The sequence below is a fragment of the Callorhinchus milii genome, unplaced genomic scaffold (assembly GCF_018977255.1).
Source record: "Callorhinchus milii isolate IMCB2004 unplaced genomic scaffold, IMCB_Cmil_1.0 Scaffold1, whole genome shotgun sequence".
NCBI classification, from domain to species: Eukaryota; Metazoa; Chordata; class Chondrichthyes; order Chimaeriformes; family Callorhinchidae; genus Callorhinchus; species Callorhinchus milii.
Genome location: NW_024704742.1, coordinates 38,369,237 through 38,396,639, shown reverse-complemented (window position 1 = coordinate 38,396,639; position 27,403 = coordinate 38,369,237). Strand labels below are relative to the sequence as shown.

The 27,403-nt window shown below is 41.5% G+C and overlaps 1 protein-coding gene across 3 annotated transcripts in view; it reads right to left on the bottom strand.

Moving 5' to 3' along the window:
- Positions 1–27,403, bottom strand: part of lin54 (lin-54 DREAM MuvB core complex component) — a 50,427-nt gene that overhangs the window by 10,787 nt on the left and 12,237 nt on the right. Inside the window, exons 2-11 of one of the 3 annotated variants that reach the window (XM_007888953.2) lie at positions 25,837–26,531; positions 19,603–19,729; positions 19,401–19,510; positions 12,128–12,286; positions 7,465–7,675; positions 5,853–5,923; positions 3,736–3,930; positions 2,440–2,531; positions 1,196–1,267; positions 441–543 (exon numbers count right to left, since the gene is read on the bottom strand). In XM_007888953.2, coding sequence (XP_007887144.1) covers positions 441–543; positions 1,196–1,267; positions 2,440–2,531; positions 3,736–3,930; positions 5,853–5,923; positions 7,465–7,675; positions 12,128–12,286; positions 19,401–19,510; positions 19,603–19,729; positions 25,837–26,496 — 1,800 coding nt within the window. In that variant the 5' untranslated portion in view covers positions 26,497–26,531. Of the gene's footprint in view, positions 1–440; positions 544–1,195; positions 1,268–2,439; positions 2,532–3,735; positions 3,931–5,852; positions 5,924–7,464; positions 7,676–12,127; positions 12,287–19,400; positions 19,511–19,602; positions 19,730–25,836; positions 26,532–27,403 lie in introns of those variants that run through there. The other 2 variants (XM_042340504.1, XM_042340508.1) reach the window with 2 other exon arrangements.

Sequence of the window (27,403 nt, the reverse complement as noted above, 5' to 3'; positions counted from 1 at the left end):
CAGATCTTAGAAACAGTATTAAAATGATGCATTAAAATAATGAGTCATTTCTTTCACTCACAATTCTCAATCCAAAGCACAATATATCTACACTGTTTCCAAGCACCTTCCTTTGGTAATGTATCATGAGTGAACATAAAACTCTGAACAAAAGCAATTAACACTGCACTGGTATAAACTGATAAGGTCAGGTGCCCTACACTGTTTGCACAGATCTCGTTAATGTTTGGTTTCAATTTAAAAACAGCCATGTCAGACTTTTTTTTATTTTGAATTGAGCAACTCTAAACCAGATGAAACTCAACAAGAACTTAATAAAAATTATGAAAAACATAAAAACACAACGCAAATCTATGCACTGAAAGCTTTGAACTATTGTTTCCAATAGCAAAATACATTACTATTATTGTGTAATTGTGTATGTTTAAACAGTTTCTCACTTTTATTGCTTTGAGCCTCTCAGCCTCGTGTTCCAAGTTGTTGAAACAGTTGGTGCAATTACAGTTATTGCAAAACTCTCCATTAGCAAAACAGTCACAGTATCTAATGAGCAGAGACAAGTTTGAAGCTTTAGTTAAATAGCATGAAGATTAGTGTATAAAAAATTGCATAAAATTAGAAAGCAAATATACAAGAAAAACATATCGACACAAGAAAAAATAAGTTACGTAGATTTCATGTTTGAAATACTTCGATTAGGAGAGAGTTAAAAAGCCACACAACTTTAAAAGCATTTACAAGACACTGTTTGAATTTTTTTTTAAAAAGTTGATCAACAGTTACACAGATGCCAACATTCATTTTCTAGATCAGTACATAAAAACATTCTAGACTAGCACATTACATTTGTCTGAGACTTAATGCTAGTTTGCACAACCCACTGATATTACAATTGTAGGTCTAAGGGTTAGCTGAGCAAGATCCAGTCTTAACACATGTTCAGGAATTACTCGATAGTGAGCAGGAATCATGGATGATTTTTCAATCCACAGTCTGAGACCCTTGAATTGAACCTGAGACTTTCCTACTGTGTATGGCTCAGCTGCTCACTGATATAAATCCACTGAACCATCAGGAGGACCACAAACAGCTTCCTAATTTTTTTAAAAAGTTTTATTCTGAAATTTACAAAAAGAGAAAGTTAACACTGTATTTCATTCAGAAGAAAGCAGGATATAAAAACAGTTTTACTTACAGTTTGAGACACTGAGACTTCGTACAGTTACAAGGTTTCCTCGGGCGGGATCCTGATTCTGATGTTGATGTTCTGTTTAAAAGACATGGAAAAAATACATATTCACCTGTTAATAGTAATAATGGTTAATATTTTGCAAAGTAAAACCCACCTGGATTTATGAGGTACGAGTCATAAATAGTAAAGAGACTAACAATAGTAAATAATAATACTTGCATTTGATATAGCACCTTATCACGTCTTCTAAATGTCTCAAAGCGCTTTAAAGAATCTACAGTAAAGGGAATTGACCGTACGTTTTGCGGGTGAAATGCGGCAGCCAATTGCGCACAGCAGTGTCCCACAAAACAATTGTGGATTGAACGACCAAATTATAATTATTATTTATTTATTTTTTGAAAGGATTGTTGTTACCCCGGAAAAGCGATCCGCTGATCGATTAACAACCGGGTTCCTACATACTGCTAGGTAAACAGAGGAGTGTGGAGTAAGGAAACTTGCCCAACATTTCACCATGGCGGGAATCAAACCCAGATCCTTTTGTTTGCAAGGCGAATGCTCTCAACACTGAGCTACAGGACTAAGCAACTAAGCTACAGTACTCCACATTAATAATAATATTGCATTTGATATAGCCCATTATGTCAAAATGTCTCAAAGAGCTTTACGGAATGTTACTATAAAGTATATAGTAACTATGGATTTGTAGGCAAATGCAGCAACCAAAGTGAATAACCAATTATATTTAATCAGGGAGATTGTTGGCCAGGACAATAAGAGAAACCCCTCTTTTCAAATAATTCCCTGCAATCTTTAACCTCCACCTGAACAGGCAGACAAAACCTTGGTTTATCATCTCAACACCACTTCCCTTAGTGCAGCACTCCTCCCCACCCCCAGCATTGTAATGAAACATCAGCCTACACTACAAGTTCAAAGTCCCTATATACAACAATAACTTGGATTTATATAGCGCCCTCCACGGCGTCTCAAGCGCTTCACGGGTGACCAGAAAATGTGTACACTTCGATACAAATGCTAAGTCCAGCTCTCAGAAGTTTAAAGATTTATATAGTCAGTTTGTAGGAAAACATTATTTGGGTATTTTACTATATTGAAACTCTCTGATCGATATATTATAGAGATAAACTACATTGAAACTAAATAAACTTACAAAATACTAAGAGCTCAGTCTTGATGCCACAATCTTCACATACTGCTAATCTTTATTTTAAGTGACTTACCCATTGACTGGTAACTTTGCCTGGGTCTGAATGTTGGTTGTTGCAGTGAAACCATTGTTACTAGATATTGAAACGTACGATGCCTGTTGCAACTAATGAAAAAAAAATTAAAGTAAGTTATTTTTTCACCTCCCATCGTTCTTCTACTCAGTTTATCAATGGCTGCACAATTGACAATCTTACGAACATTTCCTTGCTATACAAGTAGAACAATTCATAATAATAACTCAGTGAATGTTTTAGGAAGAAGAAATACACTATCTTTAAATTATTGGAATGCGAACCCAGCTAGTCAATAGAATTTCCATACAAAAAAAGTTACTGGACTAAAATTGCAGTATCATGGTAAACAGTGACCACTGTTATTGTTAATATTAAAATTATAGTTAATTCTGGTAACTTTCCTAGTCAAAGTGGCAAAAGCCTAACTTGAATCTTAAAAACTAAAGTCAAGTCACATCCTTAGATTTGTTCACAGAAAGCTTGCCTGAAGGCATCAGCAACTGTTCAATAGCTGCAGTTCTCAATTTTTTTAAGGCATTCTCATTCTTTTTAATACTGTTGTACACCCACAAACAATCACACACAATCAGCCGATTCTGCAATAGCAGGTTGATGCGTTGAGTGAATGGTGCAAGGCCCTATTCCATATCCTTGTCCCAAAAATCAAACTGCAGTTCTCAAATACCACACCCAAGTTACCATTTTCAAACACGTGAGTCTAGACTGTGAGTGTTCACAGAAGTATTGAATGTAGAAGGCATCACAGCATGTAGTGTTTCAGAGCGTTTAACCGTGGCAGAGCCTGACTCCGAGCTGGCGGTGGGGGTGAGGCGACTGTAAGCTTACGGTCTAAAAGGGGAGGGGTAAGGCGGAGGGATTGAGGGAGAGTGTTCCACAGTTTCGGGGTGTAGTGGTTGAAAGCACAACCTCCGATGGTGGAGCGGAGGATGTGATGGACCAGTAGGAGGCCGGTGCCAGTCGAGCAGAGGTGCCAAGTGGTGGATTGAAGAGTGAGGAGGTCAGAAAGTTAGGGAGGTTCCAGGGGAGTGAATCGATTTGAACACGATCTTGAAGTCAATCCATTCGGTGATGGGGAGCCAGTGGAGTCTGGCCAGAACTGGTGAGATGGGAGTACAGAGTTTGGTCCAGGTAAGTACTGCATTGCTTCAGTAAATCAGTATTGGCTCAGTCCAATGAAGCATTAAGAAATAAAAGTGACCCCTGTATTCAGGCTGCTTATAACCATCAGCAATTAATGATTCTAAAAGGAACGAATGATTGCATATTACTTGCCTGTGTCACATACTGAGCCGGAACCACTGCATAGCCCATGCTGCCGGTTCCAGGGGCCGGTGTCAGAACAGTGCCTGGTGGGAGGCTAGTTAAGTTGGGCTGAATCTGGGGCAATGCAGTTGCAGGCATGATGAGTCTCTGCTGAGGCTGGTTGGGGGTAATTTGTGCAATGCTGCTGATGGATTTAGGAGCCACCTAAAGCCAGTCACAGAAATATAGTAGTTATAATAATATAAATGAAATACATTAACATATCTTACACTCATGCAAAAAGGAAAGTTACCGCGACAATATTTTCTCTATGCTGCTTGAATCATTTATTTTCAGGGTTATCAAGTTTGAATGACTCACTTCTTCTTAATAGCGGTATTTTCTAATATTTTGTCAATCAATTCAATTTGATCCGTTGAAGCAATGTAGGATTTCAACTGAGCCTTAAATGGGTTGCTACCCTCTTTGGCGGAGTGGGCGGACAAGGGAGGTAAGTGGGGTCTTCTCACACTGAACCGGCTCCAAGGTGACATGCTTGGCAACGGAACGTTGGAATCGAGTCAGCGCTCTGTGACGATCTCAAGTAATCCGGTTCCTGAGCCAGGCAAGTCTGCAGAATTGAAGGGCACTGCCGATGACAGCACAGCCAGCCTGACACATCGGCAGGGCTTGGAAGGGCAGACCAATTATTGGGGCAGGGAATCATCCCACTCAGCTCCTATTAATCCTGCAAGCCGAAGCCCTAACAGGGTAAGCGCTTTGGGACGTCCTCCCGACGTGAAAAGCGCTATATCAAATGCAAGGATTATTATTATTATTATAGGCTGGTCCTAGCTGGACAAACAGCGGGAAAGCTTGCCGGACAGCAATATCAATGGCAAACTATGTGGTCAGATACCAGCAGTACCCCAACGCACATTCTGGCGTCCCTATGCCTTGGCTCATGCCAATCTGTGCCTAATACGTTCCGGAATTAGCTAAGCAGGATGTGTCCCTCCAGGGAGAGAAAGAGTACGCATTCCATTCCAACAATCTGGGAAATCTGGGATTTCCACGTGTAGGTGGGATGTATGGAATTCTCAGCTTGGTTTGAATACTCTTAAGCCTGGTGATGGGTTGGGCTAACAGAAAAGCGTGGCTGGACTTTTTCCATGGAATCAGCTACAAACACCCCCTCTGCCTCAAACCTGTACACACAATGTACTAGACCCCTGGTTCTGCACGCTGTTTGCTAGTTTTAATCTGGGTTGTTTCACAAAATGCGTTTTCAATAACATTGATCAGTCCTTTGCAATTTTCCTGAAAATTTATCAAATTATCTGCATTTCTCTGCAAAATTTGGCAAATACATCCGCACTTTTCTATTGGCCAAGATGATGGGTTTACTCTTGTGCCAGACACCTGGCTGACCAAAGAAAAAAATTGCTAAAAAGCTTCCAAAACTATTTGGTACAAGGATTGAACTAGAAAACAATCTCCTAAACTATTTGCCCTTAAAAAATGGCCAGGTTCCCCCATTTCTCCACTTCATTGATCTACTACACTAAGAGTGAGCAGACATTTGTTTTCTAAACTTACTACCAATATTGCTTGTGCCAACTATTGGAAAGTACACAAGTAAATGAAGTGGAATCATTCCAAGAAGTATCTCTCCCTGTGGGGCAGGCCACATCAGCAATTTGTGCCAATTGAAGCACACACTTAACAAGGAGCCAACAAAGCCTTGAAATCCCTCTCTCCCCAAAGCAAAAACAGATCATCAAATACAAGGAAACACCCACACAAAAGCAGATGAATTTATTTACACAAGTTACAGAAGAATCATATTAAGAATCAGTTTTTGAATTAACTAAATGGACAGAAGCAATCTGAGGAATCCTCTGTCATGCAAAAGAATTCTACCAACCACAGTTAAAGAATAAAATTGTAACAATCAATCAGTGATTTGGGTAGGTGCAAATACGACATGTAAATAATAATAATCCTTGCATTTGATATAGTGCCTTATCACGTCTTCAAGACGTCTCAAAGTGCTTCACAGAATATACTGTAAAGTGAATTGACTATATAGTTGGTGGCAGGCAATTTCACACAAGCACCACTTGTGCATTTAATTTATTACTCACATTTTTTATGCTCTGTGCTGGTGCAATCGGGACAGACATACGAACTGGCGTGTTCAGCACAACTGATTTAGCTGGTTTTGGGAGCGGGGAGAAGAGGACAAAAGCATTACAACAGAAAATGAAGTCACTCGAAAGACTGGAAATGATATTTGCAGATATAGAAACTATTTTTACTTTGCAAGCTTTCACACCACCCACGTGAATGGTGTAACTCAATAATAAGAAAAAAAATCACATTAAAGTGCAACATGAATCCAGCCCAAATTACATGGAATTAAAGTCCCCTCTCTATCAACCAGCTGTAAAGGAGCCAAGCAAATATTTATCAGCCTAACCCTAGTTTCTAACAAGCCTCACTCTATACCACATTTGATATCTGTTCTATGCCCAATTTGCAAGTACCCTGACCCTTCATCCTTCCTGATTCCAACCCCCAGCTCAGGTGCAAATCCTTCACCTTCCAATGATTTGGGATGTCCTCCCAACTAGTGAAATATAATTATACAAATGTAATTTGTTGGTGTAAGATGACACTTGATATCAAAGGTAGGCAAGTGCTCATTTCCCAAATGACATTACACACCTTCATGAGTGCACAAACAGGCAACACCCCAAAATCTTCCAAATTAAAGCCCAGGATTGAAATAATCGCTGTTCAGAGTAACTATGTTGGAACACTTCCAGTACTCAGTGATACCACTTGAATCAGGATTTAATTTATCAAAAAATTACAAAGTCTTTAGATCAATATTTTCCTCTCTTGCATATATCTCAAATTGAGGGGAAAGATATCCCTGGGTTGAGAAAGAGTACCAGCTCCAACCCCTCAATCTAACCACTTCAAAGAATCCGGTAAGAGTTGTCTAGAAAAAATTGCCCTCGAATTGCTCACATTTCCAAAGCAACATTCTTGAAGTTATGAACTCTGTCAAACTAAATCTGTACAAATTAGTATCATACACTGTTATTATCATATAAGTGTTATCATACAAGTGTTATTCTGCACTTATATTCCTACAAAAACATAAATGTTATAACTGATATGTTACATTAACATAGCATTTCTTCATACACTGTAAACTCCCAATAGCTCAACCCTGGCTTAACATGTCACTACCACTTAAGTCATCATGCTGTCAATATCCCAGCTGCATTTATTTATGCATTGAAACATTTGCCTAACTTGCCACTCCGGATAACTAGTCCGAGCCCCTTTTCCTTGGATTGAAGAGTGATCAGTAATTTACTGTAATTAACCATAAACAGACAAGAGTCAAGGAGCAAATGTGGTATTAGAGTTACAGTAGTGCTTCAGGTGGAACACTATTGTAGCTAACATTGAAGCTAATTTGCATTTTGCATAATCTCCAATTAATCTTACTGTTTGCTGATCTGCAAAGGAGCTGGGACCAATTAATGCAGATAAATCAGCACTTTACTATATCAATCTCACAAAAAAGTATCCTTTATGATTCCCTTATAATTTTCACAGGTATTGCTTGCAACCCTTGAAGCATTAAAGTTATGAATACCTCCAACAGAAAAAAATGTAATATACATTTTAAAACTCATCCCATAAGCAACTTTATATAAAAAAAATCTTGGAACAAACCTTGTGATATGGGCTGCGTATTAATGCTGGAGCTGGCTATGTGAGGGGAGGCGCTAGCTGTTGTTGCTGTAACTAGGCGTACGTAATGAAACTTGCTTCCCGTTACTTGAATCTGTTGAACATTGGGTGATGTTGCCAGAGGGATGATGGTTTTGAACTGGGTCGCATTCACTGTTCCCACAGCTAGATTCGGGACAGCTGGCTTCATTGTCTGCTCGGGGAGTTCAGAGACAGGTTCAGAATAAAACAAAAGTTCAAGATCGTTTATTAAACAATGTTCTCAAGCTTACAAAAATGCAGTCTCTAAGAACTATTAAAAAGGGGACTAGTTGCCAACAATTTAACAAATTCAAGATGTTATGTAAAAAGACAGATCACTGCAAAAAATTTCATTTTTTAATAAACATACAATGTACAATCAGCAGAGCTAACATTTTTGGTTGGAGTATTCAATTTGCATTCACAAAAACATAATTAAGGTTAAACTTCACTTTGTTTCACAACTATAGCCATTATTTACACAATGGAACATGTGACACTTGGGTTACTATTCAGGTTATAATAAAAATACTTGCATTTGATACAGCGCCTTATCACATTGTTGAGACGTCTGAAAGCATTTCACAGAATATATTGTAAACTGTAGTGACTGTATATTTTGTGGGCGAAACAAGGCAACCAATTTCACACAGCAGTGTCCCTCAAAAAGTTGTGGATTGAGTGATGATTCTTTTTTGAGGGATTATTAGCCCTGAAAAGCGATCCACCAATCAACTAACAATCAGGTTCCTACTTACTGGTGGGTAAAAAGAGGCGTGTGGGGTAAAGAAATTTGCCTAAGGCTTCGCTCTATCGGTATGGATACTACTAAGTTAATTTGGGAGGGAAAGTTTGAGTATTTTGAAAGGTCAACAAAGTTGAGGTCAACATAACTAAGTTTCCCCTCGTTTCCTTTAATGGGGATATTTAAGGAATTTAGTGCTTGGATCTTGCCAGGTCTTAAGACTTACGCTTACTCTAGACCAGGACAGTCCAACCTTTTGGCTGCTAAGGGACAGATGCCTGATTTGAGAAACGTCCACATAAGCAATATTTTTGTGTTTCCCTTATACAAAGCAAGATTAAAACCTGTTTCTATACATAATATATTACATATAAGCAAAATAGAAGCCCACGGTATTAAAGGGACAGTGGCAGCATGGATACAGAACCGGCTGGGAGATGGAAAGCAGAGAGTGCTGGTGAATGGTTGATTTTCTTACTGGATGGAAGTGTGCAGTGGTGTTCCCCAAGGGTCGGTATTGGGACCACTGCTCTTTTTGATCTATATAAATGACCTGGATTTGGGTATAGGGAGTACAATTTCCAAGTTTGCAGATGATACTAAGTTAGGAAAAGTAGTAAACACTGAGGTGGATAGTAGTAGGCTGCAAGAGGATATAGACAGACTGGTAAAATGGGCAGACACGTGGCAGATGAAGTTTAATGTGGAGAAATATGAAGCAATATGTCTCCTCATTCTTCCTCCCAAAATACAATACAAGTTAGATAGTAGAATCTTAAAGCGAGTGAAGGAACAGACACACCTGGGGGTTCATATAAGTAAATCTTTGAAAGTGGCAGAACAGGTAGGTAAAGCTGTTTAAAAAAAAACATATGGGATACTAGGCTTTATAAATGGGGGCATAGAATACAAAAATCAGGAAGATATGATAAACCTTTATAAAACACTGGTTAGGCCTCAGTACTGTGTTCAGTTCTGGGCATCACACTTTAGGAAAGATGTCAGAGCATTGTAGAGGGTGCAAAGGAAATTTACCAGGATGGTACCAGGAATGAGGGGCTTCAGTTATGAGGAGAGGCTAGAGAAGCTAGAATCATTCTCCTTGGAGCAGAAAAGGTTAAAAGGAGACTTAATAGAAATTTTCAAAATTATGAGGAAATTCGATAGGGTGAGCAAGGAGAAACTATTTCCACTGGTGGGTGGGTCGGTAACCCGAGGACACCAATTTAAAATAGTTGTGAAAAAAGAAACAAAGGGGAGGTGAGAATTTTTTTTCACACAGTGAGTTGTTCGGATCTGGAATGCGTTGCTTGAAAGGGTGGTGGAAGCCGATTCGATAACTTTTAAGAGAGAAGTAGATAATTATTTGGGGAGAAGATTGCAGGGCTATGGGAAGAGAGCGGGGGAGCGGGATTGATTTGGATAGGTCTTTTCAAAGAGTCGGCAGACACAATGGGCTGAATGGCCTCCTATGCTGTATAAATCTATGATATAATAATAGAATATTCTATTATGTATAATACTAGCTGTACCCGTTGCAGCTTCGCCTGCAACCAAAGGATCCAATATGGAATGTAGATTGACACACAGACAGACATTTCATCTTTATCTATACTCAACTGGGAGGACTCCTGTGGGAGGAGATCTTGGCACTTTAAAAATGTAATTTTGTTGTTGCCGTGACTTAGCTTCGTATGTGTTCTATATTTTGCTCCTGCCGCTTGGCTATGTGCGTGCTCTGTGACATAGGATGCCACAGTGCAATGGTCAGCCGGCCCAGCCACCAGGTGTAAATGCAGTGGGTGCGTGTACATGTAGGTGCTCTCTGACGCACAATGCCACAGCGCCACTTTGACTCAGCGACCACCAGGTGTAACTGCAGTGAAAAACGCAAAACTGAAAATAACTCATGAACGATACCTGAAAACAAATATGCCCACGTCACTCCCAGATGCAAGACCTTTCCAATGAGGTATAAATCATGTCTCTACGTCAACCGGTTATTGAGATCCTTCTTGAAGCGCAGACAGACATTGTCGTTTTAATATAGATTACTATAGATAATATTCTATATCTATACTGTGGGATGAAGATCAACACCACGGTTAGTCAAGACTTTCAATTAATTGCATGCACACTGGAAAGTTTTTAAATGTTTGTTTCTACCAACTAAATATTCCCCCCACCCCTCATGAGTCCAGGTTCAAAGGGATTAGAACACATTTCAAACTGGAAGTCTGTTGTAACAAATCTGTCGCTTGAACAGCTGCAACTATGTTCTACTGTAATACTTGTTCACTCTCTATTCCAGTTTCTTGAAGATATTTTTTTGGGGGAGGGAGGATTTTAAAGGCAGGCAGAGAAAAACTGAAGAGGTTTTGCAAGAAAGTTCCAGAGAGCAGAGGTGCAATAGCTGCCCTCTGGAACTTTCTTCGAAAATCTCTTCAGTTTTTCCCTGCCTGCCTTTAAAATCTTCCCCCAAAACATCTGATCAACCATGCTTTTCGTCATCATCCTTAACTCTCCCTATTCAGACCTTCCTACCGTAATTAAGTGCTTTGAGGTTTTCATTCTGCACAAAAGCTGCACTATTCGTTGAGATAGACACTATATGAGTGCATGGTGGTGGTGGCAGTGACATTGGATTTCCTCCCAGAAAAATCCTGACCCTAAATCTTTTCACCATTTTCCCTGAAAAAAAATTGTGTAGTAGCTGTGGCTTCCCATTCCATTGGATTCGACTTCTTGAAAGGAGAAGCTGAAAGTTTCTCTGGTTAGCTGAGATCTACTGTTCCCTCCATTGTGAACTGTTGATGCATTCTATGAATGAGCCACATTAATTTGTTAAAAACCTGTTATTTCTCAGGTCATTAATCTTACTGATCCACATCTCTTAATATTATTAATCTTTTGATATTTATGCTCATCAAAGTGAGGAATTTAGTGCTGGGAATGGCAAAAAAGTTTTAACCCAATGTCTGGAACCAGACCATGCTGTATATCTGAATAATTGACCAAACAATATGGCTCAACCCTAATTCTAGAAGAGTATCTGCTACTATCCTGAGAATTTCTCAACGAACAATAGTGGCACTTGCACTGAAATGTATCTACACTTTCATACTATGGGTTCATATTCACTAGAAGAGTCCCCAAATAAATTTCTCTTATGACTCTCAGGAGCAAAGAGAGTAGATTGTTATCACATTCTACTGGGCTATACTTACATGAAGAACCCAGAGGCAAAATAATATTTATATCCAAACTTGATTTTCATTCTACACAGTATTGTGGACTCTTTTGGTTCTCAAGTGCAGGCAGATAAGCTATACGTATAGTCTAGAAGTCTACAAAGCAATCCATACAATACACCCTTAAAATTGCTCTCAATTTCTCTTAGAGAAAAAAAACTTCACTTCCACTGCCTCAATTTCAGTCAAAGAATGTACAGAAATCACTTCAGTGAACCAATGACCTATGATTGTGACATGATAGTGATTCAAATTAAGATCAATTCAAGGTACCAATCACTAGGATGATTCAAAATAACAAGTTTAAATTTACAAAAACTGCTGAGGGAGTTTATTCAAAAATACATTTCATACTAAAGAACAAATATCTCAAATGGTTTAGCTCGATCAATTTTAAAACATCAGAATCAAATAATTGAAAACATCTAAAGATGCCATAACCTACGTTGTGAGCAATCCAGTGATCACAAAGGTTTTAAACTAAGTAAAACCCATGGATTAAGATGAATTAAAAGGAAGAATAGTTGAAGCCAATACTGCACTCAACAATGCCATAATGCAGTTTTAGAATTCCACAGAGCGTAGCTCGGGCCAGTTATAGAAATGTTTATTAATACTGTATCTTTACCTGCACTGTGGCATGATTTGAGGCAGCTTTGGCTGGAGACGTTGTTGTTGCCTGCTGTACTGTGAGAAGCTGCTGCCGCAAAGCCATGGTGAGTGGAACAGTCAGTGACTTCTGAGGGGAGTTTGGTGTCTGGGAGGCCATAGACACCAATGTTAAATGCTAATATCAGATGACAAAAACATATACAATATTTTACTTCCATTCTGAATCTTTAAGTGAAAGATGTTCACCAATATTTTAGCAGGAACTTCTCCAACCCATCAATATAAAATACTGCATCAAATTTCTCAAGTGTTGCTTTTCTCTGAATAGAGTCAGACAGGTAGACTACACACATAGCTTTGTGGTCCAATATAAACAAGTTAAATGATTTTGTACTTTCTGTTGGGAATAATACAAACTCATCCCACATTTGCCAATTCAATTTCATGCTGCAGCACAGATACAACAACAACATTACACCTGTATAGCGCCTTTCACATCGGGAGGACATCCCAAGGTGCTGGACAGAGAGTTTTGGACCCGAGCTGGGGGTCGGGGAGGTTGGAGGGCAGTGGGGGGGAAAGCAGGGAGATCGAAAGCATGGTCGAAGAGGAGGGTCTTGAGATGGTTCTTGACAGAGGCAAGGAAGGGGGTGAGGTGGAAGGACTGCGGGATGGAGTTCCAGAGGTTGGGGGCAGAGTAGCAAAAGGCCCGCCCCACCAATAGTGGGGTGAGCGATGCGGGGGATGTGAAGCAGACCAGAACCCGCTGAGCGGAGAGACGGAGCAGGATGGTAGGGGGTTAGAAAGTCACAGAGGTAGGCGGGAGCAAGACCATGGAGTGCTTTGAAAATGACGACCAGGATCTCGAACTGTATCCTCTGTGTAATGGGAAGCTAGTGGAGTCGGGCGAGGATGGAGCCGATATGATCACAGAGCCGAGTGCAGGAGAGGATGTGGGCTGCAGAGTTCTGGATGATCTGCAGCCTATGAAGGGAGGAGTTGGGGAGGCCGACAAGAAACGAGTTTGCATAGTCGAGCCTCGATGTAATGAAAGCATGTATGAGGGTTTCAGTGGGCTATGGTGTGAGACAGTGTCGGAGCCAGGCGACGCTGCGGAGGTGGGGGAAGGCAGTGCGGGTCATGGCGCTGATGTGGGGTAAAAAGGATTAGTTGAGGGTCAAACAAGACCCCAAGGTTCCGGACTGGCTTAGTAAGGTGGAGTGTGCAACCAGGGATGGTGATGCTGTCGGCGCCTGAGGTGAGGAGGCGCTGACGAGAGCCAATCAGGAGAGCCTCGGTCTTGTTGACTTCAACTGAAGAAAGTTAGCTCTCATCCAGGACTTGATGTCTGACAGACATTCTGTCAGAACAGCAGTGGTCCTGGACTCAACTGTGGAGGCAAAGTTGGGTGTCATCCCCATACATGTGGAAGTTGACCCCATGTCTGCGGATGATGTAACCAAGAGGGAGCATACAGATATTGAAGAGGAGGGGGACCAAGGACAGAACCCTGAGGAACGCCGCACAAGATGGTGTGGGGGCTAAAGGAGAAGCCGTTTGTGGAGATAAAGTGGAGGCGTTGTGAGAGGTACCATCTTAACCAGTTAGGAACTGGATAAAGTGGTCGACGGTGTCGAAGATAGCAAAGAGGTCAAGGAGGACGAGGAGGCAGAAGGAGCCCTGGTCGCAAATGGACAGAATGTCATTTGTCACTTTGACCAGGGCTCTTTCTGTGCTGTGGGCAACACGGAAACCTGACTGGAGGGGTTCATGAAGGGAGTTGCGAGAGAGGAAGGAGCGAAGCAGAGAAGCAACAACAATAACATTACATTTGTACAGCGCCTTTCACGTCGGGAGGAAGTCCCAAGGCACTGGACAATGTACAGCATTTCAGACCCAAGCTGGGGTCGGGGGAGGGGGGGGGGAGAAGGGAGGGGAGGTGACCGATGGCATGGTCAAAGAGGAGGGTCTTGAGGCAGGACTTGAAGGAAGCTAAGGAGGAGGCGAGGCGGAGTGATTGGGGGAATGGAATTCCAGAGGTTGGGGGCAGAGTGGCTAAAGGCTCTCCCGCCAATGGTGGAGCGGGTGGGTCGGGGGACGTGGAGCAGGCCAGAGCCGGCTGAGTGGAGGGAGTGGGCGGGTTGGTAGGGGGTTAGTAGGTCGCAGAGGTAGGGTGGGGCGAGGCCATGTTGGGCTTTGTAGGTGAGGATCAGGATCTTGAACTGGATCCTCTGAAGGATAGAGAGCCAATGGAGTCAGGCGAGAATGGGGGAGATGGGGTCACGGAGTTTGGTGCAGGAGAGGACACGGGCTGCAGAGTTCTGAATTATCTGCATCCTGTGGAGGGAGGAGTTGGGAAGGCCGACAAGCAGGGTGTTTGTATAGTCGAGTCTGGAGGTGATGAAGGCATGAACAAGAGATTCAGCGGTGAGAAGCAACAACTCGTTTCAGGACCTTGGAGAGGAAAGGGAGGATGGAGATGGGGCGGTAGTTTGGAAGTAGAGATAGGTCCAGGGATGGTTTTTTTTAAGAACAGGAGTGATGATGGCGTTTTTTTTTTAAATGGGGTGGGAACAGTACCAGAGGATAGGGAGATATTTTTGATGTCAGTGAGTAGAGGGGCAAGGAGGTGGAGCTGGGAGGTCAGGAGAGGGATAAGGATGAGGGAGCAGGTGGTTGATTTCATGTGGGTTATAGTGGTGATGAGAGAGGAGGGGAAGACAGGTTCGAAAGTGTGGAGGAAGGGATGGGTAGGGGGTAGCAGATGCAGTGGAAGAGGTAGCTGAGCGGATTCCCTTGACTTTGGTTTCAAGGATGTCCAGCATCGTCTCGCAATTGGCATTTGAGGAATGGGCAGGCATGAGAGGGGGGCGGGGGAGCGGGTTTGTGATGGAGAAGAGGAGCCTGGGGTTGTCCTTAGCTTCCAAGATTGTCTTGGAGTAGAACAACGATTTAGCGGAGGCGAGGGCAGAGCAGTAGGATTTGATATGGTTCAGACAGATCTGCCAATGGACCGCTAAGTTTGATTTAAGCCAGGTGTGCTCAGCGGCACGCACTTGTCTTTAGGGGAGCGGAGGTGGCTGGTGTACCATGGTGAGTGGGAGTGGGAGATGGTTCGGGAAAAGAGGGGAGCAAGGGAATCGAGAGTGGAGGAGAGAGATCTGTGGAGAAGAGGGACCGAGGAGGATAGGTCATTGCGGGATGAAGTCCAGAGGGGAAGGAATTCAGATGACTCCAAGGCAGCCGAGAGGGATGGGGTGGATGTGGGAGATTTTTTTCCAGGGGCGGTAGGAGATGGAGGTGGGTTGGGTGGCGGTGGAGAGAGCGATTGAGGAGTTAAGGGAGATTAAGTGATGGTCTGAGATCGCTTTGTTGATGATGGTGAGGTCCAAGACGGTGAGGCCCTGAGTGATCACCAGGGGGCGATCGTGGATGTGGGTGGCTGAATGGATGTGGAGGGAGAGGTTGAGGGAGGAGATAAGGGAGGAAAGTTCAGCAGAGGTAGAGCAGAAGGAATTGAAGTGAAGGTTGAAGTCGCCTAGGATGAGGAGGCGTTCGGAGTGGAGGGAGAGGGAAGATAGTAGGGTGGAGATGTCTCCCAGATAACATTTGTCATTCACTTCATGGCTGTTTATCAGACATTGCTGTGTACAACTCAGCTGCTATGTTCACCTACAATTATACTACACTTTACAGTAAATCCTGTGAAGCAATCTTGAGACACCTTGATGAAACAATAAGGCACTACATCAAAGGCAAGGATTATATTTAAGTACTCCGAGATCTTTTTCTTGTGAAATTGTGCTACTATTGTAAACAGTTGGAATTATAGTATAAGAATCACTAGTATTGATCATGTAGTAAATAGATGAATTAAGTAGAATTAAAGAAATAAAAAAACTGCCATGTGGCATGCATCACACACACACACATACACACACACACAGTCCCAGTAAAAGAGACACCGAGCTAGGCAGGAGTACACTGGAATGCGACCCATGGCCAGGGAAGATAAGGATAGCTGGATCTGGAGGATGGATGGCAGGCCACCTGCGCTTACAAGGGCATGTGACCTACAGGAAGGAGAGATAGGAACCTGGGATAATTGGACCAGGAAAATGGATGGGAGGCCAACTGTGTGGGCAGGTATACAAAATTAACCATTAAAACTGAGAAAAAGCTTGAGATCAGCAGGTCACATGGAAAGTCAGAAAGGAGCACAATGAATTACTGAAACTTCAACACATGGAGTCAGGCAATCTGGTCGGGCTAGATAAGATTGAATAGGAGGAGTATTCCTCTTTTGCAGAATGTACCACTTGTTGGTACAAGGGAAACAACGTGAAGATAGGAAAAGAATGCAGGGGCAAAGAGCAGGGTTTTAGAACTGACAATTAGAGAAAGAAGTAATGAGAAGAAAGGAGATAGAATACAGATGGCGGGCGAAAAAGAGTATAAAAAACGGTGACCAAAACTTAGAATTATTCGAGCCTCTGAGGAGAGGAATTGGGACGAATCTCTACGGAGAGGAAGAAGAGCGCCTTTGAGGGAAAGAGGACAAGTCCAGCTCTCGCCGGAGTGGACCGCAAAGAGGACAAGTTTAGCTCTTGCTGGAGTGGACCACCAAGAGACGTTTGCAGCCAGAAGCAAGCCAGAGACATTTACATCCAGCAGCACACCAGAGACAGTGTTTAACTTTTGTGCCAGCCTTAGAACTTCGTAACGACTTCCTGCCTGCTTGGTAGTATCTCTCCTACTTACTAAAACACGCACCCAATATACATACAATAGTTAGAGATTATTTAGGCACATTTCATATATCACATAATTTTTTTTTATATGTTTAGAATTTTAGTATTGAGGGTATCTTGTTAAGATAGTGCTTTAGTAATGTATCTTGTTAAGATAGTGCTTTAGTAATCATTTAAGCGCGACGAGTAATGATAATGGGTCAGGTGTAATGTGATGCTTATGCTCATGTGGTTTTATAATTGCTAATAAAACGTTTTAATAATTTCCTTGGTGTGGTTTCTGACAAACGCTTGAACCCAATTTCATACTATTAACTTTTCAGTGATCCTCCACTTCTATTTTCAACATATTTGTTGATGGGATGAGAGAAAATCGATGCAAGGAAAAATTAAATACTACGAAGCCCCCCTGATATTATGTACCAAGCTATTTTATCAGTTTTTGTTAACAAAAATCAAGTTGTATTATGGTTTTATTAAGCAGGACTGTAGCAGAGGATTGCAGATGGTAATTAACCACCAGCCCCTCAAGATTCCCCATACTGTTGAATTCTAACAGAATCAGCCTCATCCTAAAATGACCATTTCTACAGTGCAAAACATACAGCCCCTTACAATTTCTCTATCAACTCTGAAGTTCAGGACTCGCACAGTAATAAAATCCTAGAACATCAGTCATACAATAAATCAAAGCACATCCTTTCATTTAGGTCTTCAGCTCGCCTCAATTGGTAGAAATCTAGCCTCAGAGATGGATGGTGTGGGTTTAAGTCCTGTATCAGGGACTTTGAGCTCACTTCTAGGCTGACACTCCAATGCAGTGCTAGGAAATGCTGCATGGCCCCAGGGACTGTCCTTTGGATAAAACATTAAACTAAGGTCCAAACTGCCTGTTTAGATTGATTTTAAAGAACTCATGGACTATTCAAAAAGAGAGGGGAATTTTGTCATGTGTGCTGAGCAACAATCCTCCAGTTAAATTGGTTATTCACCGCCTGGGACATTGCTATCCACCAATTGGCTGCTATGATTGCTTACAAATATACAGTCACTACACTCAGCAGTAAATAATCTACATAAATATGCACAGATCTGATTATGTACCTTAATATTAGCTATTAATCTTTAATGTGGCCTTATCACACGTCTTCCGAAAATCCATGTAAATGACACCCATTGATTCCCTTTTACTTATCCCCTCCCTGTTAGATTTGTGGAACATGATCTACCTTTCATAAACCCTTTTGTTTTGGTCAGCTAGGTGTCTGACACATGCAGAAACCTATCACCATCCTTAAGAATATCCAAAACTAGCTGAGATTTCCATGCACACATAGATAAACCCAGGAAAAATTGTTGGAATGGAATGTGCACTCTCTCTCTCCCTGGAGAGAACACATCCTGCTTACCTAATTTCAGAAGGTATTAGGCACAGGTTGGCAAGAGCGAAGGCTTGGGGACCCCAGAGTGTGTGTTGGGGTACTGCTGGAATCTAACCAGGTAAAAGCGCGTATCTTGCCATTGATATTGCTGCCCGCAAGCTTCCTTGCTGCTTGTCAAGCTAAGACCACCCTAACCGTTAGGGCTTTGAGTTGCAGGGTTAACAGAAGCTGAATGAGATGACTCCCTGCCTCAAGTGACTGGTCTGCCCTTCCAGGTCCTGCCGATGAGCCAGGCTGGCTGTGCTGCCATCAGCAGTGCCCTGGAATACTGCAGACCCACCCGGCTCAGGAACCGGACTACAGAGGGCGGACTCAACTCCGACATTCTATTGTCAGGCATGTCAACTTGGAGCCAGTTCAGCTGCAAGGAGCCCCTTCTTGTCCACAAGGAGTTTGGTTGACTGGAATTATATTAGCCAGAGCGGAAGATGTTAAGGGGTTATTGGATTGAAGTAAATTAATGAACAAAACTAGAGAGTCAAAGATTCTTCTGTTTGGTAGAGAGATCTATTACAAGGGGGCAGAGTCTTAACGTCAGAGCGAAGAGTCAGAGTCAGTAAGCATTTCTTCACACAGAGGTGCACAGGTGTGCAATTTCTAGTCCTGAAAATGCTAGAGATGGAATCTATATGAATGTTTAAAATGTGATGGGACAAATACTTAAGACAAATAGAGATAAGGGGTAGGGCATTGGCATTGAGAGATTTGAAAACATCTAAAAAACTGGTGGAGCAGGCTTGATGAGCTGATGGCTAGTATGATGAAAGGTGGGGAACATTGCTGTTTTTGAAAGCAAAGCAACTTCGCTCACAGCACTGTACACAAAGCATGACAGTAAAGAACAAACACTTTCATCCAGGCTAGATTCAAACTTTGGTTCTAGGTGAAAGTCTACTAACAAATACAACCCAGTACCCAATGTTCCTTTGTCTACTTTGTCTTGAGAGGAGAAGAGAGAAAGGAAAAGTGGGGTGGGTTCCAAGAGAAATAGTCATGCAGGAAAAACGAAATCAGCCACAATTAACAAATAATGCATTTGAGTCAAATTGTTCACTTCCAGACTTCAAATTTTAAAGCCCCAAACATAAAGATGAACCTTGTTTGGAGACTTCAGGGGAGAGATGGCAATCTTTGCTGTTTGTTGAACTGCAGAACTAAGATTGGACCCTTCTGAAATGATAGCTGCATTCTGGGCAAGGACTCGACCTGCAAAATAATCAACACCACCAAAAGTGAACAAAATGTTTCAACCCACATGCAGCCACAAACGCAATTTGAAAAGGTTTCATATAAAGAACCTGCAATCAATGATGGAGCTGTGGTAGAATGGCCTGCAATTATGTTCTTGTTGTTCACAGGTTTGGTAAAGAAGAATTTTGTGATCACTGGTCCTGCAGCAGACGTAGGTGTGGATTTTTTAGCAATCTGAAAAATACAGAACAACAAATAAATTCCCAAATCTGGTTAGATTCATATCCACCCCTTCAATGTAGTAATGTCCTAGCTCTACTTTGACATTCAAGTTCAGTCTTAGCTGACATTCCCAGTTCCACTGCTGTTCCCATTTGCAGACCTCATCGTCCTGTCCTAATATTATAAAAATAGTACAGATGCCTGTCCCAGGTTGGGCAACAGGGTTTACATGGGAATGAAGGTCTGTAGTAGAAAACGGTTAAGATAAGAATACAAGAAATGCTAGTTGAAAAAAGACCAAGGTCAATCTAGTTCACCTTCCACCCTCCTGGCGGTTGCATGCACACATGTCCCAAACTGCCTTTGTACGATATCCCATAATGTTATTCCTTAAAAGAAAACTATCTAATCAGTGTTTGAAAGAATACACACTTCCTGGTTCAACCATTTCCCTGGGGAGCCTGCTCCTCAGGTTCACTATTCGCTCATGGAAATAATGTTTGCGTAGATTCAGTTGACAGCAAGCTTCAGCATCCTTGGCTTGTGAATGAGTCTCTGACTTTTGTTTGCTTCCACTTCTCTTTCTACCTTTCCTTATTTTACTTCTTGTTTGTACCACACCCCTCTCTATGGTTGGATCTGGATTTGGTTGGATCAGTTGGGTGTCTGAAACATTGCTGTGCTTGAGAGTATCCAATCCAGATACAGTTCGATCCTTACTACCTACACATGGAAATTCCTGGGTCTGGAATGAAATATGTATGCTCTCCCTGGAGGGACTCGCATCGCTTGCCTAATCCCGGGAGTATTACAATAACAACAACAACAAAATTACATTTGTATAGCGCCTTTCACATCTGGAGGATGTCCCAAGGCGTTGGACAGTGTTTCGGACCCGAGCTGGGGGTTGGGATCAGGGAGGGTGGAGGGTGGGGAAGGAGGATAATCGAAAGCACGGTCGAAAGGAGGGTCTTGAGATGGGTCTTGAAGGAGACAAGGGAGGGGGGGGGGCAAGGCCGAGGAACCGCAGGGGACGTGAAGCAGGTTGGAGCGGGCAAGTTGGTAGGGGGTTAGGAGGTCGCAGAGGTAGGGGGGAGCGAGGCCATGGAGGTATTAAGTGTAGATCTCCAAAAACAAGGCTTGGGACCACAGAATGTGTATTGGGTTAAGCTTTCTGAGACAAGAAACTGGGCGAAGGTGATTATATAAATGCAAGTGGTTGCTGCTGAAGTTTAACCAGCATTTCTCCCAGATTTCATTTCTAAATGATCATCATTTAGCATAACCTGTTGTTAAATCGCAGTACTGTGTAACCATTCTTGCTCCATCCCAACAATCGTTTCTGTAGGAGAACAAGATTTCAAAAGACATACATTGCCACGAGAAGTGAATCACAGGCTCAGTACAACAGATATAATTACCGAAACATCAGATTTAATGTGATGCTCTCCGGTCGCATCTGAAGGCAGGGCACAGAACACTTTTTTCTTCTCTCACTTTCTCCCTTTCATCAAGCTCAATGATTCATGCTGATATACATTTCTACAGGTGTGGACTCCTCCACATAACATACCAAAGAGGACACCCTAAAGAAGGAACTAGATAGCAATAGTTGTGACTATGCTCAGTCAAAGTTCACAAATTCCCCCCTCTCTCAGGAATGCCGAGAATAATTTTGGCAGAAACCACCGCAATTAAACAACTCAAAGAATAGGTGACCTTCCAAGTCATATATTTGGTAACACTTTTGCCTCTCAAGCCAGAAGATTGTGGGTTCAAGCCGCAAGTCAGAACTTTAATGAGTTCATAGTCCACATGTATTGGCTGGCACTCCAATGTAGTGCTGGGGAAGCATTGAATTGTCAGAGATGCTGTCCTTCGAATGAGACACAAAACCAAGATTTTGGCTACCTGTTCAAGTGTACATTAAAGATCCCATGCCACAATTCAAAAAGTGAAGGGAGTTTGTCCCAGTGTCCAGGCCAGCAATACCCCAAGTAAAATTGATCATTTGCTTCATGGCGAGCTAATAATAATCCTTGCATTTCACATCTTATCGATGTCTCAAAGCGCTTCACAGAATAGACTGTAAAGTGAATTGACTGTATATTTATGGTCGTAACGCGGCAGCCAATTGCACACAGCAGTGTCCCACAAACAGTCATGGACTGAAAATGACCAATTTATTATTGTTTTTTTGGAGGGATTATTATTAAGCGTGTGCAGTAAGGAAACTTGCCCAAGGTTTTGCCTTTGATAATAATTATAATTATTATTTATTAATTTAATTATTATTAGCATAACCCTATTGTTAAACCGCAGTACTGTGTAACCATTCTTACTCCATCCCAACAATCGTTTCTGCAAAAAATTGAACATACATTTTTCTAGAAATTCAGCAACAACTTTTACAATTATTTAATAATTAAATTAATTATTAATTTAATTGATGTTACGTGCAAAATTGGCTTCCACATTTAAGTACAAATAGACAGAAACTACACTTTACAGTAAATCCGGTTATAAGCTTTGAGATATTTCAATGACAAAAAGATTTATCAAATGCAACAATTATTATTTGTAGTAGTAGCTCTTATATGGGAAAATTCTAAGAACTAAATACATACCCCAACCAAAAAATGCCATGTTTATTATGACTAGTCACTCTACGTCTTTTTTAAATCTTGAAGAACACAACTAGTAGAGGACACACAGTACAGAGAGACCTCTACTTGAACATAGCATCTTTCACAGATCTGTGAAAAACAGAGAAAAACGGGCAGCAAAACTGCTCATGTGTGCTACAACATACAATGTATGCTGGTAAAAGCTAAAAGTTCTCGTAACTATTTATTTGAACAGAGCATATCTAAAATTTCTGTTTGCTGAAACACATTTACAGTGTGGAATTAAAGTATTACAGCATGAACACTCCAGAAAACAAATGCACATTATACATTTTCCAGTATTGAAACATTCAGCCATTAATAAACTTGCGATTGAACCTTCAGTGTGGGCTTCACTTCTGCACAGCCTGCATATGCCATGATATCTCTGGGAGATGTAAAGGTCAACTCTTTCCCTTTCCTCCCCTAAATTCACATAGATTACATTAAAAAAAATTGACGCAAAAATCAATGCAAACTCATCTCAGATTTCAGATGACTTCTGTAATTTTTTATATCATCATCTGAATTCTTAAGATTACAAAGAGGTAATCATTTCCAGGAGTTGGTTGAGAAAAAAAATGGACATACATTTTTCTAGAAATTCAGCCACAACTTTTACAAGGACTGGGGATCAGAAGAGGGAAGGTGCATCAGCAGGTTAGATTGAACTACTTTAAAAAGAATGTGGTGAATATATGGAGCAGACTGCCGGAGAGATTGTGAAGCCAAACTGAGACAGCAAATACAAAAGGGAATTTGATAAATGTGAAAAAAAAATTGCCAGTACTGGTAATAAAAAAAAATTCACTTTCCAAAAATCCTAACAAAAAAGGAAAAATTGGGGAGTGGGAAGAGAAATACTTCAAGTAAAATTGAATACATTTTGCTTCGCATCTCAAGGACGTGCCTGCTCATTTACTTGGCCACTTTGACACACATTACAATGAGGAGCCAAGCACGCTTCCAGACTGACTCCATTTAGCTTAGTAAATGGCAGGAGCTTTGGTCCAGCCCAAGCTGTTATCTGGAGCTTCCTTACACTAAGAGAGCATGACGCTCACAAGTATGCAGCAAATACAGTACCATGCTTTACAAGGCAGTGATTAATAAACCAATCTAAGGAGTCCATCCCATTTATTTAAATTAAACTGCTCTGCGACAACATCTACTTTGAGATGGGTCACTGCTTTGTACCGCACTGCAACTCATGTGATATTTACAATATGCAGTGGAACAAATCAAACCCAAGTTTTATTTCACTACACGTTGCTATAGTAGTGAAGTCATAAAATATCTATAAAACATTATCTCTCTTAAATTCTCTTAATTTTATAGATTGGATGCATCCAGATGGTCACAAACAATTTACCCACATCAGTATCCAGCAGAAAAAAAAACAAATGGTTTTAAACATTTTTGGCATACAAATCACTAACCTGCCAAACTCCATTTAATTTTTTGTTGCTGTAAAAATCAACAGATTTAAAGGAAAACTAATGGAAATAAGTTGTCTGATAGATTTGCTGAAGCATAGATAGTATTACTGGGGCAGAGTTAAGGCAATGAGTAGATATAATTTGCACATAATAAGTCCGCAGTTAAAAATATGCTAAATAATGTAAAAGATTAGAAAAGCTGCAGCACAAATTGTTCCTGTAACAACTGGAAGTAGAATATATTAACACTCAGCAGTTTCTCTCTGTTCCAAGAGTACAGGTATCAAGATTTATGTTTGGCCATCATAAGTCAAGAATTCTCAAAATGCAATAACCATGTTTTTTTTAAGCAATTCTAATGCAAATTTTCCAATATTATAATTTCCTACTAATTAGAGCTCAGTGAACAATTAATTCTTCTCTCAAACCATCAAGATTAATAACTGCTTCAAGTAGTCTAGTCACCATTCAGTGTTTGATACAGGTATGATTATTTGAGGGGGAGGGGAAATGAGAGAAATAGAAAAAAAACGTTGTAACGGTTCAATGGAAAAACATACCACCTGCTGTTGCTGCAAAGGCAGGTTATTCTCAATCTCCACTGAGATAGCTGATTTTAATTGGGACAGCAGCAGGCACAAGGGTTAGCATCCTTAATGTCTCCATGGCTTGCGGGAGTGGGGGTGGGGAAAAAAAGAAAAGACATGCAATGTTGTTGCTCCCGTCCAGTATCCAGTAACTCATGCTGGAATTTGAACATATGGGGGGACAAGTTCATTCTTATATGTAGTAACAATTTACATAACTCCGGTCACTCTGCGATGTCTCAAAGTGCTTCACACAACTGACTGGGAGCCCAAGCTAGTGAAAAGACAGAGGGGAGGGGGGAAGGGAGTAAGAAGATGGTGAAAACGCAGAAGAAATGGTTTTAAGGCAGGTTTTAAAGGCAGTGACGGAGGGTGCAATGCTGAGGGACTCTGGAGTGGAGCTCCAGAGAATAGAGCAGAATGAATGGCTGAGAGCTCTGTGGGGCAAAACAGGAGGAGGACTTGAAGGCCAATGTTTGCTGAGCGGATGGAGTGGCAAGCACTTGTCCTGTACTGTAATAAGCACTGAACTTGATTTACCAGCTCCACCATGCGCAAAGTCCAGCTCCTACAAAATTCTGCTACCCATATCCTTACCTTCACCAAACTCCACAAATCCATCACCAATTTTTTTAGCGAGCTCCACTGGATCCGTTTCGAAATGGATGAACATCAACCCTCGCCCCCATATAGAAATCCCTTTATGTCCAACCACTTCCCTAGCTCTCTGCCCTGCTCATACCCTTTAACTCATTTGCCTACCCCTGTTGCTTAGCTAAAACAAGACTGCTGTGCATTTCTTGACCATTTTGCACCACCATTGGTACCTAAGCCTTCAACCACTACACTCCTAGTCTCTGAAAATCCCTCTTTAACTATCTTTAAAGCCCACCTGAAATCCTACCTCTTTGATTGTGCCTTAATAATAATCCTTGCATTTTATATAGCGCCTTATCACGTCTTCGAGACGTCTCAAAGCGCTTCACAGAATATACTGTAAAGTGAATTGACTGTATATATTTTGTGGACGAAACGTGGCAGCCAATTGGGCACAACAGTGTCCCACAAACAGTCGTGGATTGAATGACCAAATTATTATTATTTATTTATTAGAAGGGATTATTACCCACAGAAAAGCGATCCACCAATCGACTAACAACCGGGTTCCTACTTACTGCGGAGTAAGAAAACTTGTCCAACGTTTCGCTGGGCTGGGAATCAAACCCAGGTCCTCTCGCTTGCGAGGCGAGTGCTCTAACCACTGAGCTATTTACTCTCAAGTAAGCCTTGGTGTCCAACCCCACCACTGACAGTGCTTCAAGACGTCAGCCTACGTGAAAGGCACTATATAAGTGTAATGTTGTTCTTGTTGTACTGTGCACCAGAGGTATTACAAACAAAGGAAATTCATTGCAGACATTTCTTACCTGTACAGTTTTCATCTGACTTTGTGCAGGCTGAACTGAACCCAATGCATTTGATGCTCCAACTATAGACTTTATCTCAGATCTTCCACCGAGAGTAACTACTTTAATTTGTTTCAAGTCTGCAACCTGGGTTTGAGACAAGACCTGCTGTGGGTGGGATGCTTGATTTGGTGGTAATGAAAGTACAATGGACTGCCGGGATTTTCCAAGAGTTGTCACTACCAGCTGTTGTCCTGCTGCCTCACATTTGATAGCCTGGTTGAATTTTTGATCAGAGGGCTCAGTTATTGGTTTAAGAAGAATCTGATTAGCTGCTAAAGTTACATTCATCCCAGCAGTGGTGCTGCTCATGAGGCTACCCTTCCCAGTGGTCTTTGATACAATGTCAGTATTAACTTCCATTTTTATATTGGGTTCACTTAAGATCAGCGGAGTAGCGTTATTTGTCAACATGGCGACATGATCTGTCACACTTGATGGAACTTGGGAGTTCTGTATTTGGACTGGGTCTTCAATTTCTCCACGTTCAGTTTCCATAGGAATCGGCTCCGCATGCTGTGACGTAACGGCCACGACCTCAATGCTGTCATCTTCCACAAGCGTCGTGTCCATTATCTCCTCAGGAAGCAGGCTATTGACTTCAGCGGATACCACCTCCATTTTAAAATCACAGGTAACTTGTGAAGACTTGGTCACTGTAACAAAAGGGAAACATTAAAAACAAGTTTGTCTCAAATGAAAGAACCATGCTTTGGTTGATCAGCTTCTCACAACGCAACACCCGCTGCAACAGGCGGGGCTGTCACTATTCATTCAACCCAACAGACTTAATTCATTTCCAGATCACATTCCAGAGACACACAGACTTGACATTTCATGAAGCCATAATTAAGCTATAGTTGACAACAGGGTATCTGACATCACAGTTTCGATTTCTTCCAAAAAAGCAAGGTATATAACTACAGTGACAAGTGGATGTTTCCCAGCACCAGCCAAATGCAATTTTCTAAGTGACTATTTACTGAGTTTGGAAATGTTACGCCAGTCAAATTCATTAAGGATCTACACCCTCATGTTTTTTTCATCTTCAGAGGTTGAAAGTCCAAGATAAAAGGTCAATAAACATAAGCTTCAACAACAATAAGAAAAACAATGTACAAAGGGACTCCAGTAGCAAAGAGTGGCAGGATTGATTCAGGCTTGCAACGCAATCCCTCACACACTATAGACAAAATACTGATCAACAATGCTGATGTGGGGCAATACAAAACTGAGGACGGTCACTGCTCCACAGGGGGAGAAAGGTAGAATGCGCCCATCTTAAAGGTTTCTAGAAAAGGTTTGGATCAATTTTACACTTGCTATAAATGATACCAGTATCTCCGATAAACCTACTGAATATTGAAATGGATGTGAGAATCTGCACGTGGGTTCTGCGGCATAATTTTCATTACATACTGGCAAGATCCTCCAGTGCTTTAAGAAAAGAGGAAGTGCAGTATACCTGTGAATCCTTTGAGAATTAAAAGAAAACGGAGGCCTCAAAGTAACCATATTCTACTCAGCT